General features: G+C 35.1%; 5 protein-coding genes across 5 annotated transcripts; all 5 read right to left on the bottom strand.

Annotated features, from left to right (window-relative positions):
* Positions 1 to 1,679: 1,679 nt before the first annotated feature.
* Positions 1,680 to 4,864, bottom strand: LOC126922613 (cysteine dioxygenase type 1). The gene is made up of 5 exons (XM_050735402.1): positions 4,415 to 4,864; positions 2,493 to 2,634; positions 2,319 to 2,415; positions 2,060 to 2,229; positions 1,680 to 1,902 (listed from the first exon to the last, which is right to left on the bottom strand). The coding sequence occupies exons 1-5, from the start codon at positions 4,627 to 4,629 to the stop codon at positions 1,867 to 1,869; spliced, it is 660 nt and encodes a 219-aa protein (XP_050591359.1). The 5' UTR covers positions 4,630 to 4,864; the 3' UTR covers positions 1,680 to 1,866.
* Positions 4,865 to 5,246: 382 nt separating this feature from the next.
* Positions 5,247 to 7,359, bottom strand: LOC126922592 (uncharacterized). The gene is made up of 3 exons (XM_050735367.1): positions 6,796 to 7,359; positions 6,217 to 6,444; positions 5,247 to 6,070 (listed from the first exon to the last, which is right to left on the bottom strand). The coding sequence occupies exons 1-3, from the start codon at positions 7,350 to 7,352 to the stop codon at positions 5,923 to 5,925; spliced, it is 933 nt and encodes a 310-aa protein (XP_050591324.1). The 5' UTR covers positions 7,353 to 7,359; the 3' UTR covers positions 5,247 to 5,922.
* Positions 7,360 to 7,458: 99 nt separating this feature from the next.
* Positions 7,459 to 11,777, bottom strand: LOC126922783 (calponin homology domain-containing protein DDB_G0272472-like). Its single transcript, XM_050735644.1, has 3 exons — positions 11,148 to 11,777; positions 10,622 to 11,020; positions 7,459 to 10,545 (listed from the first exon to the last, which is right to left on the bottom strand). The coding sequence occupies exons 1-3, from the start codon at positions 11,775 to 11,777 to the stop codon at positions 7,459 to 7,461; spliced, it is 4,116 nt and encodes a 1,371-aa protein (XP_050591601.1).
* An 846-nt stretch (positions 11,778 to 12,623) lies between these two features.
* Positions 12,624 to 15,410, bottom strand: LOC126922558 (pre-mRNA-splicing factor CWC22 homolog). Its single transcript, XM_050735255.1, has 4 exons — positions 14,299 to 15,410; positions 13,449 to 13,893; positions 12,925 to 13,182; positions 12,624 to 12,851 (listed from the first exon to the last, which is right to left on the bottom strand). Exons 1-4 carry the CDS (start codon positions 14,946 to 14,948, stop codon positions 12,648 to 12,650), a joined length of 1,557 nt encoding a protein of 518 aa, XP_050591212.1. The 5' UTR covers positions 14,949 to 15,410; the 3' UTR covers positions 12,624 to 12,647.
* A 183-nt stretch (positions 15,411 to 15,593) lies between these two features.
* LOC126922782 (DC-STAMP domain-containing protein 2-like) lies at positions 15,594 to 20,572 on the bottom strand. Its single transcript, XM_050735643.1, has 12 exons — positions 20,218 to 20,572; positions 19,866 to 20,141; positions 19,627 to 19,777; positions 19,368 to 19,527; positions 19,033 to 19,296; positions 18,743 to 18,956; positions 18,275 to 18,590; positions 17,889 to 18,196; positions 17,413 to 17,736; positions 16,764 to 17,344; positions 16,592 to 16,692; positions 15,594 to 16,492 (listed from the first exon to the last, which is right to left on the bottom strand). The coding sequence occupies exons 1-12, from the start codon at positions 20,367 to 20,369 to the stop codon at positions 16,160 to 16,162; spliced, it is 3,180 nt and encodes a 1,059-aa protein (XP_050591600.1). The 5' UTR covers positions 20,370 to 20,572; the 3' UTR covers positions 15,594 to 16,159.
* Between the last annotated feature and the right edge of the window lie 388 nt (positions 20,573 to 20,960).

The following is a 20,960-nucleotide window of genomic DNA, read 5'->3' as shown; positions in this document are numbered from 1 at the left end:
ATTTTCTGTTAATTTTCATTCATTTTAATATAGAACGAGTCTTTGGAGCAGTTAGAAGCTATAATTTTATGTTGAAAATTAATTTTTTATTTACCGATGTCTACGGGGTTCAACGGCCTTTTCGCATGGAAAAGTCGAACATTATTAAATAAATAATACATGTTTCTTACATTTCTCTAAATTACATTTCAATGAATAAAGTTTTCATTAAATTTGTTTCATATCTTTCATTTTATCAAATTTTTGACATTATTTAATTGTAAATGTATAACAGAAAATTAGCTCGTTTGGATATTTTATTAATGGCTCTTTTAGCTTAGGATTTTCAGCATGCAATAAACGTATGTGTTATTTATTGTTATTTATTATTATATATATATATATATGTCGGAGATGAAAGAACACCGGAACCTTCCCTTTGGAACTTTGGGAAGACCCCTAGTATTGTAATTTAGATTTCACCATAGCCGTATTAAGAAACTGTTGTCATTCGATCCGACTGTACTTATTTGAGATTTATGATAGTGAGCTCGGGCTCGAGGCAACAATCAGTCGCCGAACGTAGCCGCGGTCAAAGGGATAAATGTTTTGTCTAACAAAGGCACGAAGTAATTCTATAGCTCTTCTTAAAAGAAATACTTGGGACAGGGCACGACGGTAAACGTTTCAATGGTTTCTGCCCCGTGGCTCGCCACACGCAGACTTTGCCCTTCGGGTAAGATGATTGCCAGATGCCAACGCATCTTCACAGTATATGTTTAGCTGGGCGAGGACCCGCTACAAATCTTAAGTTTCAATTATACAAAGTCTTTCAAATAGACAAATAGCCTGTGCCCCAACTACGGGAAGGTAAGAGAAATCTATCCTTCCACGAACGACGCTTCCCGCTAGCAACTTTTCCCAAGGACAGCTAATATCCTTCTCTAACCACCAACATGGAAATTGACCAATTAACAGCAACGTCAATTTCCCTCACCCTTTGAACGAAGACTCCTCCGCGAATCCGATGATCTCGTGCCCTTAGGCACACCCATCATAGTTTTCTTCGACAGCGTCACCGCGACGGAGACCAACTCTCTCTCTAGTGCGATCTCATCGGCAATCGACCTGTCTTTCGTATACGTAATAATTACCCCTTGCTCTAACATACAGTGTAACTTAGACGCTAACGAAGGGTAAAGTTCGTCATCCCGTTGACCGCGGATACGTTCGGCGACTGATTGTCGCCTCGAGCCCGAGCTCACTATCATAAATCTCAAATAAGTACAGTCGGATCGAATGACAACAGTTTCTTAATACGGCTATGGTGAAATCTAAATTACAATACTAGGGGTCTTCCCAAAGTTCCAAAGGGAAGGTTCCGGTGTTCTTTCATCTCCGACATATATGTACATATTATGTGGGTTAATTTATATTTTTCTATTTTAGGATATATCTTTATGGTATTACTTTTAGTTTCGCGTTCGGTTAAAATAGAAAAAAAATTCATTTATATCACGTCTGCAAAATGGACTTAGTAAGTATGTATGTTATGCAGATGTAAATTGAATGAAAATAATAAGATTGAATGAAATTTGAATAAAAGGAAGGGAGGATGGGTGCCGTGGATCGAGTGGGTCTCCAAACGCAGCTATCTCCACGTGGTGCGATATACAAATAATGTAGAGCTAATTGGCTGCTTTCGTGTTACCAAAATGTATCATATTTTGCACCTTTTTTTTTTTTTTATTCTTTTAATTAAAATATCAGGAACATTCTGATCATTTGGTATAGTATTTAAAAATGCATATACTATCTCTTTATTTTGTTTAACTTAGAATAATTATTCAAATGATTATCGCTGGTATCAACTTCACTTTTGATATATTAGTTATCCTCAGGGCACCTAGCATCTTGGATTTCCTGCAAGTTTAGAGAATTAAAATCAAGTTTGAATCAGAAAGAACTCAAATCAGTTGCAACTTAATTCTGACTTGGTATTGATAATATTGATAGAAAGAAGGATGATTAAAAACGAAGAAATGATTAAAGAAGGAAGAAAAATAGATAACAATCTTACGCGGTTTCGCTTATCTCCGTATTTCGACCAGAATGTAACTTTACACGAGCTTTTTTGTCCAGTTTGCTTATTGAAGACGGAACAGGAAGAGAACGGTGGTGAATACAAGTGTAAAGAAATAGCAGGATTCACGGTACTCGGATTTTCAACTCGATGAAGTCCTAAAGAATCTGTAACAAGTTGTATATAAGTAAAATCAAAATAAAATCTCAACAATATTATATAACGATAGATAATTTAGTATATTTAGAAATTATACCATTGATATAACATATCTGATTAAGACCGAGGGTATTTTTTTCCAATTCTTGTAGCTCTTCTGGTTCCTCACGCTGTGTAGGCCACGCGTACCGTGTCTATAAAATCATAAACATAATAAAAAATTGTTTGTTATATATATATATGTATATAAATAGAATATTTCATTCTATACCTCAAAGAGTTCACCTTGGAGAATTTTCATTACGCAATGTGCATTCGCATGATCATGTATAGCTGAACCATGACCTTCTCCCCAACATAGAATCATTAGATTGAACCTTCCATTTCCTTCATCGACTAAATTTCTTGTATACCTAAGCACAATGAATCATTTGGATTTTCCTTTAAGGACTTATATGATTAAACTAGATAAGCACCGGTGAATCACGTTAAATTAGAGGACAATAAATTAATCTGATTGGAAATGCACTCGGTATAGGCATTGTTTCTAAGTTCATGAGAATGTTTTGCCGTTCGTTACTTTCGATCCGATAAGTGTCGCGTGTCAAAGAACCGATGTTCTGAATCAAGTGTAATGTTTAAGAGAAGGGGGCATACGTGGAAAGTGTGTGTAACCAGCCGTTCACCGTACTATACTACGAACACTACTGATTTATGTGCAATACACATGAACATTGAAGTGTTCCGCATACTTACGTTTCGGTTGCAATGATGTCAAATCTTTTTGGTCATATTTCTTTGTGTATTATATTTTTAAATAACATGGTAGAAGATAACGTTTCCATATCTATTTACGAAACGTAAATAGGACATGTACTAAGTCGGTATAAAGTGAATCGAACGAAGTACTAGAAGTCAACAAAATGTTTCGATGAATATTTTCGATGTAATTTTTATGCGATTAGTAATCGTCTTTTTCCGTTCGATATAGTATGTTCTACTCTGTAAAGAGGTTGTGCCTCAACTACAGTTTCCATACTTTCGCGTGTTATGTGGAAACCGGCTATGGTAGCAATTCCGTGTAATAATTCCATTTATACGTATATATATATCTTGTAACGTGATCATTATTATCTTTATAATTGGTGAAGTAATATTTATTGAAAATTTATGTTATCTCGTAGGCGAACAGAATAGAAAAGTTCAGACTAATTCATTTGTTTTCTCAATCTAAATCTGTGCTTTTAATTTTGAAAAAATTATACAAATTATACTTTCAAACTGCTTTAATCGTGATTTAAACATTTGATTGTAGTTTCTGTCGATTATGTACTAATTAATGCAAAAGATAATTAGCATGCGAATAGAAGATCAGGTTGTATTTACTAATTGATGTGTCATTCTTCGTGAATGCAAAGGATAGCTTTAATAGATTTTGATAGATGTTATTTATAATTTTTTAATTACGTAAACAAAATTATCGTCTCGTATGAAAACACTATTTGTAATAATATCATCGTACAGCTATCTGGAATAATTCTGGTATGTACTCTTTTTTTGTTTTAATATTGATAGCTTTCTAATGTACACTTTATGCCACTTATTGCATTTATTATAGCATTGTAGTGCGAAGTGCGATCGTTGTAAAGTCTCGTAATATATGTTTTTGTAGATAAGAATAATGACGTTTTCAGTAAACTTTTAAATTTTTCTTGCTTCTATCAGAAATCCGACCATGTTCCTTTCTTATTTTTTCTTAAGGTCAGTTACTTCATGCTCGCGTGTCAACTTGTACAGATAATACTCAAAGTACAAGGTTATTAAATTCATTATTTAAGATTGAATGAAACAAAATATTTAAGAGACGACCAGGGTCGGAGAAACAGTAACAGATGATAACCTATCGTAAATTTCATGTTAATTTTATTTTATGTTTGAGATGTAGTTGTGCCGTGTTCTGTCGACTGATAAAATATTTACTGGGGAATTCGATCTTTCGCGAACGTAAGACGCGTAGAAACGAAATAGAATGGAAATCAGATGACCACCCTCGTTATAGTCGTTGATATTTTAATCCAATTAATATACTGTAACTTCATACCGTACTGCATTTTTGAAGCATTGAAATATATCTTTATATTAAATTTCCTTATTTTTCCTTTAGATTATTTTAATAGCTTTTAGTCAGTTTACCTGTATCTGTCAAATTTTGCATATTTTTTCCATTCTGCGGAGTTGCTTCTGTACGAGGCCATTAGATATTGAACCCTGTCTATATTCACGTAGTCAGTTTCAAAAGCTTCGTGCAAGCCATCTATGAGTTCCCGAAGAGTTAAAGAATTCTTCTCGTTTAGTAGTTTATCACGAGAAACACAGGGTGATCCAGGATCTTCAGTGTACACTTGCATTTTCTTTCCAATTTGTCACCTTCCTTCTTTTTTCACCGGTGTTCGATAAGAATTGACAAAAAAATATAATAGAAATAAATGACGCGAAATGAAGAAACAATGAGCGTTAGGATACTCGAATTTGATTCTTGGAGCAAAAAAAAAAGCTATTTGAAAGCGAAAGCAAACGAGGAACACGATTAAGGAAGAACACGTTGCCCGTCTACGGCTCGTACTGATCTAGTAAAACGGAGGAGACAGCGTCTTGTATGAAGCCTAAGATACCCCCTACTCCCGACAATTCTAGCAGTCTGAAATATTTTGTACACTGTTGTGAGGTAAATAACACTTCCGAAGTTTTGTTTGTTTTTTGTTTCCTCAATTAAAGTGGAGAAACAGAACACTCAATGTGATGCTGTGAACATTTTTAGCTGTACTATATTTTACGATTAACATTGTATAAAATTTTTTTTGTAGAAAGATGCGAGATTAGAAAGGAAGCTTAATCTATTTAAATTTAATTTATATTTAAGTTACATCACACATATTTAATACGTTCATTAATTTTTGTCTTAACGCGTTTGTAACACAAGCAAATGTTTATTAATGTTTAATATCTTTGCCTTTAATTTTTATTTTATATATGTTACATAAAAAGACAACTATGCTGTTATATCGCTGTATCCGTTATAATTTATAAAATGAAATATTCGTTCAGTTAATATGTAAACTATTGCAGCGCAATCAGAGCGTTTTGCAATATGTCAAATGTTCTATCGTAACTAAAACAGAGTTACCTTGTTTTTTCTATGATCATGCATATATATATATACACATAAGAGGGAATGATTTAGTAAAATGCAACAAACTGAATCATATTTTAATGTAAACATACTTGAAGTTTTAAAGTTAAATCCTCGACACTGTTATATACTTTAATCAATTTTGAAAAAGAAAAGAAAGGAAATGGACACTGGAAAATTTTCATAAAAATTCTGTAAAAAAAGAAGTGGGAAGGGGATACGTTCGATTATCAGTTAAATAAAAATGCTGCTTTTGATTGTGAAAAATGAAAAATTGCGAATGCAGCAGAATCGTTTGAACCGTTGTTCGTAGAACGCTCTTAACAATATAATTCAAATAAATTTTCTTATGTATAAAGATATTATCGAAGACTATGAAGAAGGGGTTCATTTTCAGAAATTTCGGAAAATGTAAATCGTTTGTTGGCTTTTGTTTAAAAATCCTGAGCGGCAGTTTGCTCCAATTGACTTTGTATTCCAAATTGTAAGTCAAGTAACGACAGGTGTCACATTAGTGCACGCAAATTGTCTTTTCGTCATTGTTCTTCGGTTTCGTAGATGTTTTTCCATACGATGTGCTTTCCTTCTCTTTCGTACGGCAAGGTGAATCAGTGCACCTGCATGGCCTCGACTTGTTGCGCTCTCTGGCCGCAATGCAGCTGTAGTAAAGAATGTAATAAAAAATCAACAACTGGAAGTACCAGATCTACGTTCGGGCCAATTAGCGAAAGAAGTTGTTTCCATTAACGTGAAATTTCCACACTTCTTCCGTTTCCCTCTTTTCTTTCTTTCTATCGATACTTACATGCACGGTGAATTTTTACAATAATAACATTTCGCTTTCAACTTTTTCTGACTGGATTTAGATCTCTTGCATCTACAGGGTGTTGCTTTGCAAACACAACAAAGGGCTACTAATACTTTTTTCTGTTTGTCGCTCTTTGCGTGATTAGACTCGTATTTGCAATTATTCAATGATTTATTTTTCGCTTTTTCCATACATACGGCGATAATCTTCCGTCGTGTTTTAGGGCTGCAACGAATAGTTTCTTAATATGATATTTTCAGAATGTGCTTCTTACTTTAACCCTTTGCCAGGGTAATAAAATGACGAAGAATTGGAAATGTACGATTTAGGAAATTATTGTATTTTCTTTTCAAGATCTCAGAATCAAGTAGAAAAATAGTTTTGACGCGGCGGTCATTGACGATATATTGAATTTTAAAATTGTTCTCTTGTCCCTGTGATCTTCATTTATAATGTACTTATAGTACGCATTATTAAAATAGTACTGTAAATTATGAGTCATCTAATGATTGCCTGTCCGAGTTTCTTGCGATTTACAGTATTAATGGGTTAATCAAAGTAGTAAAAACATCCTACCTGATACAATACTTTATCTTCCTATCTTCTCTTCTCTCATCTCTTTCTACATTAACACTACAACAGCAAGGAACTTTTTGGCATCGCGCACAATACGTAGATTCGATTATTTTTTGCTGCAATTCATCCATCACGTCGGAAAAAACGCTTAGTCGTTGATAAGGAAGGTCATCGGAGTTATGTTGCTTAAGTTTCTCGCAGCAGCAGCATTCATTGATGGAATCGGTTTTAAGATCGGTCAAGTTCCTAGAAAAGTAACGTCGTACTTCTTCTCTAGGCTTCCACGCAGTGACGTACATAGTGCAATCGTTATTAGACTCGGTCAGGACCGGTCTTCCATCGCAAATTGTTTTCTGCTCCTTACACATGCACATATCTATGGGCAGTTCACAGTACGAACATTTTCGTGCTATCGCCATACACGTGCATTTGTCGCGAGGCTTATCGCAATAAAGACAAAACATCGATTTCATGTACCCACTACTGCTCTTCCTTTCGTAAATTAATTTACAGTTGCATTTATTTTGAGGTTTGTAACAGTTTACGCAGTTTACCATCAATCTACAACTGTTTAATTGTAATTAAGTTTAATTGTCGATGAGACATTGACCGAGGTGAATAGATTCCGAATGTTCATGCAAATTCATATTTTTGTTAATATATTTACCTGCATTCGTTCCGTGATCTACAAAAATTGTTGCAAGCAATTATTCTTCTACAGCTACACTCCTCCCAGGCTTTCTTATCACGGTATGGATTCGCACGATTACTTTCTTGAGAAATAGTATGATAACACGATCTTTCCTTTTTTAAGCAACTTTTAGGATAATTTATAGGTTCGTTATTGTATTGACGCATCGGTAAATGATAACAATTGCATGTGCTTTTTTCGGTTGTAATATAATCGGTAACACCCGTATGCTTTGTATAACTTGGGTTTGTGTTTGTACATATCATACGAGAGTCGAATTTGTCAGGTTGCGTAGATACCGCGATAGATTCTTTTTCAGAATGCACAATAACATTTATTTTTTCACCTGACTTGTCCTCTTGAGTTTTAGTAATCTGTGGTTCAAGTCCTTTTTCTTCTTCAACGTCGATTCCCTTCTCAAGCTGTGGCTTCGTCAACGATTCATGAATTTCTCGATTATTAAGCATATCTTGAATTTCAGATATTTTTTTATCGTTTTTAGGATTTCCTTGGTTTCCCAATTCAATACCAACATTTTGAATTGGCGAAACAGGCGAATTTTTGCTATTAGTAACAGTTAATAAATTTGATTTATTTGGATTATTTTTACTGACATTAGAATTTATTTTATGTTCTGTATTATTTTTTATTTCTCCTTTGGTGGATTGCGAAGGATTAGAAACAGGGTTGTCTTTATTGTTCTTTTTATTTCCTTCGTATACAGGCGGTTTTGTTGAATTAACTATATTCGGATTTTTATTGTTATTTTTATTTTCCTCGTTTACAGATTGCTTTTTATCTGTACTCGATTCAAGTTTATCATTCTTCTTCGGTGTAAGTATTTTTTTCAGCATAGGTATTTTCATCGGTATAGGTATTTTTGTCGGTATAGGTATTTTCATCGGTATAGGTATTTTTTTTGGTATATATGCGAACAATTTAGAGGGAACAGATTTTTCCTCCCCTTTTGTATCGTCTTTAGATTGCTCTGGAAATTCGCTAGTTTCTATTTCAGGAATTTCAACAGTTTTATCGATAATAACATCAGGCGATGCAGATTCCACGAATCCTTCAGGCTTTGGTTCTGGACGTTCTGTTCTACCTGTAATCATTTTTAAGCCTTTGGAAAGAAGCGATGGTTTCATTATTTGTTGGATGATTTTCGTGTCTTTACTTTCGCTGTCACCTTCTTTCTCTAACTCTCTCTTCTCCGCTGTTTTCGTATCTTTAATTTTGCTGTCATCTTCTTTCTTTAACTCTCTCTCCTCTGCTTTTTTCATATCTTTAATTTTGCTGTCATCTTCTTTCTTTAACTCTCTCTCCTCTGCTTTTCTCGTATCTTTAATTTTGCTGTCGTTTTCTTTCTTTAACTCTCTCTCCTCTGCTTTTTTCGTATCTTTAATTTTGCTGTCGTCTTCTTTCTTTAACTCTCTCTCCTCTGCTTTTCTCGTATCTTTAATTTTTCTGTCATCTTCTTTCTTTAATCTTCTCTCCTCTGCTTTTTTCGTATCATTAATTTTTCTGTCATCTTCTTTCTTTAATCCTCTCTCCGCTGCTTTTTTCGTATCTACAATTTTGCTATCGTCTTCTTTCTTTAACTCCCTCTCTTCTGATGTTTTCGTATCTTTAATTTCGCTGTCGTCTTTTTCTTCTAACGTTCTCTTTTCAGTTTTTCTCATGTCTTTAGCTTCGCCTTTGCCTTTCTCTTCTAACGTTTCATCTTCCAATTTTTTTTCCGCTGATTCCTCTTTCAATATTTCTTCATCTTTTTTCTGAGATAACTTTCGTTTCTCTTCAATTGCTAGTTGCTTTGGTTCAGGTTTGCTATATTCCTTACGCAACTTGTATTTTGAATCAATCGTATCTTTCGCCGATTGTTCCAAAATATCTGTTTTCATAACAGGAATTGGCAAAATATCAATAATTCCTACAGGTTTTGGTTGTATAGGTTGTTTCAACAACTGTTTAAGTACAATTACTTCAGGTCTTATTGTTCTTGATGGGACAAACTTTGGCATGTCAGGTGGAATTTCTCCCAATTCCTTGCTTTTTTCTAGTTCAGCAGGTAACTTTTCCTCCTCAGGTAACTCTTTCGTATCCTTTTCTTTTTCCCTGACCTCCACATCTTCAGCCGGCTCTTCCTCTAATTTGTCTATACGTTCTTGTAAATCCACAGAATGTTTTGGGCATGGTACAAACGTCGTCGTTTCTTTTAAATCCTCCGAAGGTTTACGACAAATAGTTGTTGTTTCTTTGTCTTTTACAGTCGGCTTTTCAAACTTTTCGATAGTCTTCATATCGACGCATACATCTTCTTCTTCCTCTGTTATACAATTACAAGTCATCCATGATTCTTTGTTTACTGTCTTAGAGTAAGGTCTTCTGCTTTTACAACTACATCGCAGATTAGACCTATCAATTAATCCTTGATCTCTTTTACGATATTTACATATACTTTCACGAGTTTTTATGGGCAATGTACGACGTTCGCTATCGTTAATACGATAATTTAAATTAGGCTCCACTGACCAAGCGTCGGATGAAATACATACATCTGTATTTCGACTGCTGCAAACTGATTTCGATGACCATCCGTCGCTCTCCGAGTCTGTCAAAGTCTTCGTTGTATAAATCGTGGAGCAAGGTTTCTCTATTTTGTCGCATATAACAAATTTCGATTTCTCAAACGACAAGTCTGACTTATCAATTGTCATGAGAGTATCGCTATTATCGATGTCCTTGCATCCACATTCGGTCAAAATAGATTGAGTGCTTACACGGACATCTTTGTCGAGGTTGTCATAGACGTCGATAAAATTACAGCTTTCTACTTTTAGCGTGTTTTTGGAAACTCCGTATGGGCCTGAACTATAGGTAGTGCTGTCGTCGTTACTTTCTTCGCTTTTTACAAGAAGATCGATCGAATCCTGTTCTTGAGATTTTCTGCGCTTGTTCCGAATTGAAGTGACAAGTTTGCTCGATGAAACTTTTGACTGTTCCGTCGTCGTTTCTGAGCATGATTCCGTGCATGATTGAGATTTATCTTGTTTATTAGTTGCCTAACAAATAAAATAGTAAGTGGACAATTTTTTTTTTTTAAACGAAATGCTATAGACAAATAAAAAGTAGAATTACTTGGATATTTTCGCTGGCTTCGGAACAAATATAAATGTTCACGTTTCCAGTCATCCTACGATTATCAGTTTTTACATTGTTTAATGATTTTGAATGCTTCTTTTTCTTTCCTTCTTCGAACGCGTTATCTTTTTTACTCTGACGTTTTCCTTTTTCCTCGTGTAATTTTCTAATATTCGCACGTGCGCTATTATATTTTTCTCGAAGACGATGCGATTTTAAACGATTATCGAACTGCTCGTTATTTTTACGTAATCGTTCTATCGTTGAACTATTCCGAGTGATACGTGGTCGATGCTCGTGCTTCATTTTTACTAGAATTCCTTCCTTATCTACATAGCAAACTTTATCAAAGTTAGCTTCTTCTTTTGGCTTCTTATCGGCATCTTTTCCTTCTTTCTGCTTTTTAAAACGCAAAATACATAATACATTAAAATAATAATTTCCTTCATTTTGTTTGCGCGTACACTGGCAATAAAAATGTGGTAAAAAATTGAAGTATCCTTGATACTTGCATCTTAAATACCATTTTACATTGCTTCACGATATTCTGCATCGCTTCTTTGATCGAGCTATTGATTATTTCTGTTAATTTCGTAGGAGAGATCTTGTCCTCTCTATCATGCTTCGTGCGTGTTTCTGAAAAATTGTCACAAGTTTCAGAACAAATACAATCTCTGTTCGAATCCAAATCTACTTCTCTATATTTGTCTAATTTCTGAAATTTTTCTTTCGTGCAAGTCATCGAGTCGCAAATTTCATTTGCATCCAAATCTACAGTTTCAGATTTATCTTTCGTGCAAGTTATTAGATCGCAAAATTCGTTTTCATCCAAAAGTACCTTTTCATCGCTTTTCGTTTCATCTTTGACCTCATCCTCGATTTCGCCTTTGATTTCATTCTTCGCTTCATTCTTGATTTTATCTTTCCAAATGTTTTTATTCTTTCTGTCCTCTTCAGTCGTTCGTAAGATATTTCTGTCTTTGGTATAGGAAACCTTCTGGCGTTCAAGTTGTGCTGCAGGCAAAGTTCTAGGCACTGACACATTTGGCGACAATGGAGGGGAACCGCTTGCTTTTACACCATGAAGTGGATCAATTACATTTCGATCGCCACTTTTTGGAAGTTTTTCTGAATTTTGTCCGGACAGAGACATATCGTTCTCTATTTCCAAAATACCTGGCTTTGAATCCGTTTATCTGCGATTGAACTTGTTAATTATATCTTTCTTCTACTTCTTTCTTTTACGTTTGTCTTTGCCAAATCTCACGTCGTCTTCCAGATATATTCTTCTTCGATTTTGAAGAAACTTATACGTTTTCTTCGACATAGCCGAAATACGTTTATATGTTGGAAAACAATAATTTTATTTCATCTCTCGGATAGATAATTGTTAATTCTTTTTTTATTCGACAGTTCTATTAAAGGTTATACATTTTAATAGGATAGAAAATTTGAAACAATCGAAAATATTTTTGCGTCCATCGGAGCTATGATTATGAAGTGTGTTGCATGTAATACGATTAAAGTATCGTCATTTTTAAATGATGAGCGAATATTTATATATCTTGAAATATCGATGGCGAATGACGATCAATTCGGAGAATTGATATTACTCGGAAAGAATTTGTGTAGAGCGTGCGAAATCTTTAATAGTACGGTGTGATTAAGAAATAAGGGTTTAATGCACTTAGGGTTTCTAAACTATATATTTTCTCTTTCTAATTCAAAAGAGGAACGCTATTAGTTTAATTACTGACAAAGCTTTGGATAATTCTTACATGCTTACATATTACATGCGTTCTGTACATTTTCACGCATTTAAATAATTTCACAGCATAAAAATCCGCAGTCCAGCCTTTAACATACTTAACAAACTATTTATTTCTCCTATGATAAATTTCCACCATTGAGTTCGCCAATGTAAGTATAAGATCCGATAACTAACGATGTCTCGAGATTATACTATCAGGAATCAGATTCCAAAAGTTTGTAACACACGTTTGAAGATATTATTTTTACCCTTTTACTGGATTGACTCGTTATTAACACTTGTTTCATCGGCGGATGTTAAAGTACCAGATTTATGTGTCTTTTTAACGCAACTACAAGTAGAAGATGCCTCGCTTAAAACTTCTGCGTCACATAAGCAATCATACATAATTTCCATTTCTTCAAACTTTACGTCTCCTCCGTGCGTCTTGCATTTGTGTTTCTTATATTTAGGCGGCTAAAATGATAATTAAGAAACATATACGTGGTTGTGCCAGTGGTTGCAATTATTAATTCACATTTCAAGTTACCTTGAATGGTGCTACCATCTTATCAGCGAATTTCTTCATCACATTCGGCTTTTGTCGAGCTTGTCTTTCACATGGATATAGTTGTTCCACTTCTTTACTTTTGTCTGCCTTTTCAGACAAGCATATTAACGGTATCCTATTTCTAGGTTTCTTACGAACTTCTTGACGTCCAGCCCTTGTTTGAAATTCGCGTAAGACTTTTTTATAAGCTTGCGACTCTTGATAAGCAAGTCTGCCGTCCTTTTCTTTCGGTTTAAGCTTAAAGCGAAATAATTATCTTTTTAACGAAAGCGATACTCTGTCTCGTATAGTATATGTACTTCAAAAATGTGACGACACGAATCATTTTTGTGTTAGAGTATCAAAACCATCGACAAGGGATTTTATGGAAAATTAAAAAGATAATATTTGATCATTGTTCCCTGGAATCTATTCCTTTGCCAACATTATATATTTTGAATAAATAATTTTATTGTCCACTCGCAAAGAGTATTACACATCTCCTGAGAAACTTGTTTACTTACCGATGAATCAGGTGCAGGAGAACGATCGACCTTTCGATCTTGCGCATCTGAAGATCGATGAGAACCTCCACTTCTTCGTCTTCTAATTTCTCTTTCTCGAATTAATCTCATTCGATCGTGCCTTTTCAATTCTTCGATCAGTCCTGGACTCTGATACATGGGCAAGTATCTTTTTACTATAGGCATTTCAAATTTTCGTTTCGCCATCTCTAGATGATGGGAAGCACAGTTCTTACAAATATCTGGTCCATAACTTCGCGATGGAGATTCACGAGCAAAGTATTCATTTTCGTGTGATTTCAATTCTTCTGCTTCGCTTCCTTTTTCAACAGTTTCGGGAACAAATCGATGTGATCTTTTTGATCGTGATTTAAGCTCAGGATAAATCTCTTCGTCATCGGTGAACGTTGATTTTTCTGAACCATTGCGTTTTCTTCGTTTTGACCTGTCATGTTTATCGCGATTATTTTTCAAAAATGCTTCCATTAGTTGAATACTAAAGAGCATTAAAGAGAAGAATTTCTTTTCGTCAATGAGACGATGTTGAAGCTCGTTGTTTTTTATCCCTATCTTCGCCAAACTTATTTGTCGGATATAAGCAAGAAATTTTTTTTAAATACTCTAGAAGCCTAATAAAAATTCTATAAAAGCTATTATTATTATTACCTAAGATATTATTATTATAGGAGATGAATTATTTTTCAAGAAAACTGAAGATATAAAGGCTTGAAAAATCGCCAAGTTACAAATGATAAAATGTTTAATTTCCTTTAAATCTTTCTTTACTTTCGTCAGGAATTCGCCAAACAACTTAATATGTACTTACCTTGCTATCTATTTTGATATTTACCTTCGACGATGTTTTTCTTTCTGTCTTCTACTCTCCTTATTTAATTCTCTAGAAAGTTCACCAAACTTTCTTCCGTCCGCGATATTTGTATCTTTCTCAATATGATTATCTCCTCTATCATGTTTGTGCAATTTTGTTTGAATGGATTTGTTTTTATCTGATAGATCGGTGGTTTTATCGAACTTCGTCTTTCTTATTAGCTTGTCGAAAAATGTGTTTTTATTTCCAGTATCAATTTTCGGAAGTTTCCCTTCTGAGATTGTTGGATTCACTTCCGAATATTGCATTTTAGATCCTGCAGCTTCTTCCATAGTCGCTGGTCGGTTCCTCGATTCATGACCAACACCGTACAATTTTAAATCTGCTGTTGGATCATACAATGAAGTATTATCTGTATCTGAACAAATTGTTGCAATTTCTTCCGAAGATTCTATTCTGTCCTTTATTTTCTTCGTAGTTATGCTTTTCATCTTTCTGTTTTCTTCTAATTCCGTGTCTTCTTGCTCTAAATCTTTCGAGTCTTTGTACTCAGAAAAATCATCCTTCCTATGCTTTTGTTTGATCCACGGTTCTGTCACCTTTGTGTAATCTGTTTTACCTTTAGATACAGTCTGACTAACTCTATTTGTCTGTTCCGATATAGTGCTCATATCCAATGAATAAATATCTTTATCTGCAGTTGTCTCAAACGTGATCTCTGATGTGCAAGAGCAGAGATCCTAGAAGAAGCAAAAGAATGTTTTTCATCGTCTCTGGTATTTTGTAATGTTAACTAGACTGCGGATTTATGTTCTTAGATGAATAGTTAGAAGAGTTAGAAGAGATAAAATTCTTCCATCAAATTTCGAATAAATACATAAAGATCCAGAGTCTAGTTATAAACTTATATACAACATTTTTAAAGTATAAATATGATAATACTAATTCATCGTTTTCTGTAGTGCTCCACGTGTCTCTATATTTAAGTCCCGTAGGCACTTTTATGTCTGACGGTTTATTGATATCCTCTACTTGGCGAACACATTTTCGTATTCGTGAGTCTTTAGTCTCATCTACTTCGAAATAAGACGTGTCTTTCACAACAGACTCCAGATGCCTGTTTTATCGTACGTTTGTTAAAAATAATCATGTACAATAAGAAGTATTTACTATTATTAAATAATTATATACAAATTAAAAATAATTATAGTCTTTCATTTTCTATACAACATTACCTTGGTAATGGTTTCGTCTGGAAATTCTTTTCATACGATAGCCTCCTAGTTAGAGTTTCATCAGAAGTATCTTCCGTTGTTGTCTTTCTACTTCTCCTTCTGGCCAAGTCTGATGGACTATCAGTGTCTCTGTCTTGCACTTTTAGTAGACTCTCGTTTTCCTCGTCAGACGAGGAGGAAGAAGAGGGCGAGGAATCCTTCGTCCTTCTAACTCTTTTATACGATTTGATTGGCATTGATTGCTTTCTGTGAAGCATACTGACAATCTTATTCATAAGGGATGGACGTTTCCTTTGCAATCCTTTGCGTGTCTTCTCGCCATTCTGTCGAAACGATAAATTTCTTTCTTTGATCGAATTTTCGACTAAATCCCATCTTAAATGGTTCTTTTTGCAACAAAATGGATACTATAAATTCTATATCCATTTCTGTATCTTCCAGTGTTTTTAAAAAAGAGTGGGCTGCATAAAATCTTAATTTCGCTCTATATCGTTCGATAGTACTTTTTAGAAAGCGATGGACCAAAAATTTGAGGTGCCTTAAAACGAAGTTTAAGCAAACTTCCTATCCTTTCAATAAAACGTTAAATCCTTCCCCAAGGAATAATGATCCAGAAATATGAACATATTCGGAGGGCTTAGAATGTTTCATACCTCTCCTTTACCGAGCCAAGGAATTCTCGTAACTGCATCGACGATTCTATTTATACGACCTAGTTTCCTTCTATCCTTTCTATCCTTCGGAAGTAATTCTTCCGAATCGCCGTCTATTTCTATGTGTATTACTTCTTCTTCGTCGACATCTTCACTCGGCCAGGATTCCGTGTCGGCAATCGAACTTGATGAATCCGAATCTCTCACCTCGGCAACCGGCCGCTTTTTTAATTTGGCACGAACTTTTCTACGTGCCCTCACAACGAAGCCAGAAGTTGGTGATTCACTGCCCGAGATCGATTCTTTCACGAACGGTTGGTTGAATATCTAAATACGAAACGATATTAAAACAGTAGCAAAAAGATAAGACATTTAATGAAGTTGATATTCGTCGAAAAGATTTTACTATATCACGTTGAAACGCACTTGGATTGTTACGTCGTCTCGAATTTTCTGTGCTTCCACGTCTTTGAATCGTTTTCTCGTTTTCTCGATTTCGACTTCCTCAGGAGATTCATCTTGATACGCTGGGACAATTAACATGGGTTAATGTAGTACACTTTAATGAGGTTGTCTCAACTATACGTTAAATTCTTACTGTAACTGTATTCGGTACTTTGATCGAGATCTTCCAAGGATTTATCATCCGTTTGTTCACCGACGTCTCTTTCCATTTTCTCTGCCTGCTCGGCTCTCAGTTTGTTTCCTTCTTTCTCGTTCTTCACTTTTACCTCTTCTTTGTCTTCTATTTTTCCTTCTTTTTTTCCTATCATTTTCATTGCTTTTTCTTCTTCTTCTTCTTCTTCTCCCCCTATTACCCTTCCATTTTCGTATTTTTCTCCTAATATCTCTTCATCTTCATATTCTGTACCTAATATCTTTTCATCTCCATATTCTTCATCTAACATTTCTTCATCCTCAGTTTCATATTCTTCACCCATCATCTCTTCGTCTTCCACTTCATATTCTTCACCCGACATCTCTTCACCTTCAGCTCCATATTCTTTATCTAACATATCTTCCTCTTCAGTTTCATATTCTTCGCCTAACATTGCCTCGTATTCTTCTCCCATCATTTTACCTTCCTCGTCCATTATTTTATCTTCTTCTTCGTCCAATTTCAATTCAGGTTTTAGCAACGCTCTTCTTGGTATTTCAAATTGATCTTCCGAAGAGTCTCTAATATTTTAAAGGCGTTAGCGATCACCGGTTAGCCTATTCAGAATTTTTATCATTAATTAATTTACTTCTCCTCACTCATGTCGGACAAGTCACCATAGTCCATCGGTGACCGACAAATGGTGCACAAGTTCTGCAAATCCGCGAAACATTGCGTACAATATAGGCCAATGCAACCAGGAGTTGGACATTTAACATGTGGATCCTCGTCACGTTCCACTGCGCCACACAGAAGACACGCTTTTTGTTTCAATGGAAAAAATATGTTCAATAAGGGAAACGTGGCCCACAATTTCTCTTTTAAAGTCACTTTCTCGATTTTTTCCCCTTCGGTCAGGCCAAATTTTCGGCGCAGTTGACGTCTAGCAAACTTCAAAAAATTGCCCCTTGACCTAGTTCGAAGTAAAGATTAGAAGAAAATAAGTATTTCGCATTTCGAAAGTTTCGGATTCGAAGTTGGCGAATCTAAAAAACAGATTTCGACCCGTCTGTAGTTAAAGTAAGTTCACCAGGTGGATACCTTGGATATAGAGAAATTGGATACCTGATGATGTAATTGTACAACCAAGCTGCTCTCTGCTTTGCTCTCTCGGGATAATACTGACACATGACTACCTGTCTCATTCGTAAACCATAAGGCTCGAAAAATGCCATCAGCCAGCAAAGAAAGATCAAAACGAGGATCTGAGTGTATTTATCGAAATCAGGTGTTACAGGAACCGGAAGACAAAGCATCGTATCGATTTCTGTTCCCTGCCCGTGTGGCGTGAATGCTTTTACGATACTTTTATAAAGGTCAGCTAAATACCCATCGCCTGATACGTGAATAGTTACCACGTTTGGTCGTTCGACCTAAAAGAATGCCGTATTGCTGTATGAAGTAATTGCAATAATTATCAGCAGTCTAATAATAATAGTTCGTCATTTTACTTTGCTTTGAAATCGTCCGTAAAGTTGTATGGTGTTCAGTACCCAATAAAGACAATAATCTATCAACATGTATGCGATAAGTTTGACAGTAGCTAGGCTTAAGAATATGATAGACTTGGATAATTTTGTTCTTTCGGATTTTATTAATATGACGGAAGAGAGTGGCACGTATTTGTTCCGTTCACGTCGATTCAGTGGCAAAACTGTTTCCTTGTCTTGACGTGTTCTTATCAAATCGATGGTACGTAGATCGTCGGTTATGTATCGATTGTCGAAACGCTCGCTGGTTAACCATTTGTAACGATAGCGTAACACTCTGAAAATATTAGATCGGATAGTCAATTTATATTGAATATTACATTTTTCACATTGTTCTAGAGAAATGCGCGAACCTATTGAAATTACACGATTGAATAAATTCATAATTATCCAACTATTCCTATCGATGTAACAGTTACATTACATTACCTGAGTATGATAAAGAACATGAAGAAGGACGTGATGAAATTCATGAAATCGAAGAAACCAAAGAGTTTGTCCGTTCTCGAGCGTATTTCTGTAGTAATACTCGTGGATACGTCTTGTATCGTCCTGCTTTGGTTCGTTTCGAAATGAAACGAATGGGAGAACTTAACTTTAACGTAGAACATCGCTTTCATGTGCATCGTGAACTTCTTAATTTCTACGAATTGCGACTGTAAAAACGTGTCCGGGGGAAAGAAACACGGAAAATTCAAATTTATTTCAAGATAACTTACTGCTCCTTACGACACCAACTACGCTGTCAGCGATATAGGAAACAAGCATGCAAATGAAATCCAGTGGCTTCACTATGTAACACAGACTACTGACAACGTAAGTTATGTTGCAAACCAATCCAAAAATTGGACCCAATTTTGCTTTGCAATCCGCCACTGCTCCTTCAAAAACGCTTTGGCACCTGTCGAAAGGTGTGCCCAACTTTTTGTTACATATACTTATGATACTTCCCAGCCATTCGAATACCGCAGTGATAACTCTAACTATGATGAGATACGAAGTAAAGGATGCAGGTTGTAGAACTTTTAATAGATTGTACACAAATTCTACTTACGTATGCTAAGAACGACTCTTTTAATCGCAATTAGAGTCTGTTTAATCTTCTTTACGACCACTTTGACCGTCTTTATGACTTTCGATATTGCTTCTCGCAAAGCGTAAAACGGTTGTTTCGCTAAATCTATGACGGTCTTCACCGCTTCCTTTAACTGTTCCTGAAGAGTAAACGATATTTTCTAGTTGACCGTGAATGCGATCGATATTAGAGAACGGGGAATTTAATGACATAAAATGATATAGAGCGATATACGTACTTGCGCACAGGCTAGTGACTCTGAAAGTACACCGGTGTTGTGCATAGTATTCTTCACTGGTCCTGTTAAAGCTAAAATAAACGCGTACGCCATTAAAGCTTGCCTTCCGCGTTTCGAGAAAAATTGCGGCAAGAGAAGAAACACAACGCATCTGAAATATTTTTCTAATTATTTAAACTACCAATAATATATCGTACATGTTGTATGTATGATAAATATATACGCATATCACAGCGTACCGGACTTGGAAAGAAAATGCAAGACCAAGAGTGAGAATTATTCCTATTATTGTACAGAGGAACGTCGCAGACGACAGTTTAAAATGCAATTGAAAAACGAAAAATATGAAAAATATGTACGTCAAGAATATTCCACCAACGAATCCTGCAAAGCTTTTTGCTATGTAATTTTCTAATGTTCCATCGGTACGAATTACAACAATCTTTTTATGTATCCAAGAATCTTTTAAAATAGCAAAGATTTTGTCTAAGAGGTGCGTAACCTTCTTCTTAAACCTGTCTCGATTTTCCAAACATAGTTAATATAAAAACGAAGTCAAAATTTCTCGATTATTTAAAGCTCCAGTCTAACCATATTTTTCTTCGACGAATTTGCTGCTTCAAAGTATATACAGGTTTGACGATACCCTTCGAAATCTCAATCGATGTCAGTTTTTCATCCTCGTAACTTTGCCTCAGTTTTTCCAATTTGTTGGCTTTCAGTACCAATTGGAAAAATGCCATGATAGAGCTCTACGTCCGCCTGACGTTAATAAATCACGCAGATAACTGAAATTATTCTTTGTACGATAGTTCCTTATGTAATTAATGGTTAAGTATACAGTTAACTTTTACTGTCTATAGTGATACGATTTCATTTTTCTTTTCTTTTTTATCGAACTGTATAAAATATAGCAAGTATGTATACATTACGTTGTATCGCCAGCTATAAGTTTTTAAGTATACAATAAAATTACGAATTATATTACAAATAATACGAGCTGATTGGCTGCGATCAATTTTTCTGTAGTTAGGAAATTTATATAATTGGTAATAATTCCATAATTACATTCCACTATAATTCCAACCGCTACTAATATCGCTTTCTTATTTTATACTGAATCGATAATGTCGCATGTGACACCAAAATGATAAGGGTCTCATCCGATTGCCTGAGATCGTGCGACTTGAAAAAGTATTACCGTCAATGTAATTGCACGTCTATTCGTGTCTAAGCTGTTCATCGTTAATACACATTCGTATTTCACTATCTACGAATGCTGATAACGTATCGTACGAGCGAACAATTAATAACGTGTTCGCAATTGATGTTTA

Source organism: Bombus affinis, chromosome 12, assembly GCF_024516045.1.
Source record: "Bombus affinis isolate iyBomAffi1 chromosome 12, iyBomAffi1.2, whole genome shotgun sequence".
Classification (NCBI taxonomy): Eukaryota; Metazoa; Arthropoda; class Insecta; order Hymenoptera; family Apidae; genus Bombus; species Bombus affinis.
The sequence above is the reverse complement of the archived record's forward strand: the minus strand, read 5'-3'. Positions and strand labels throughout refer to the sequence as shown.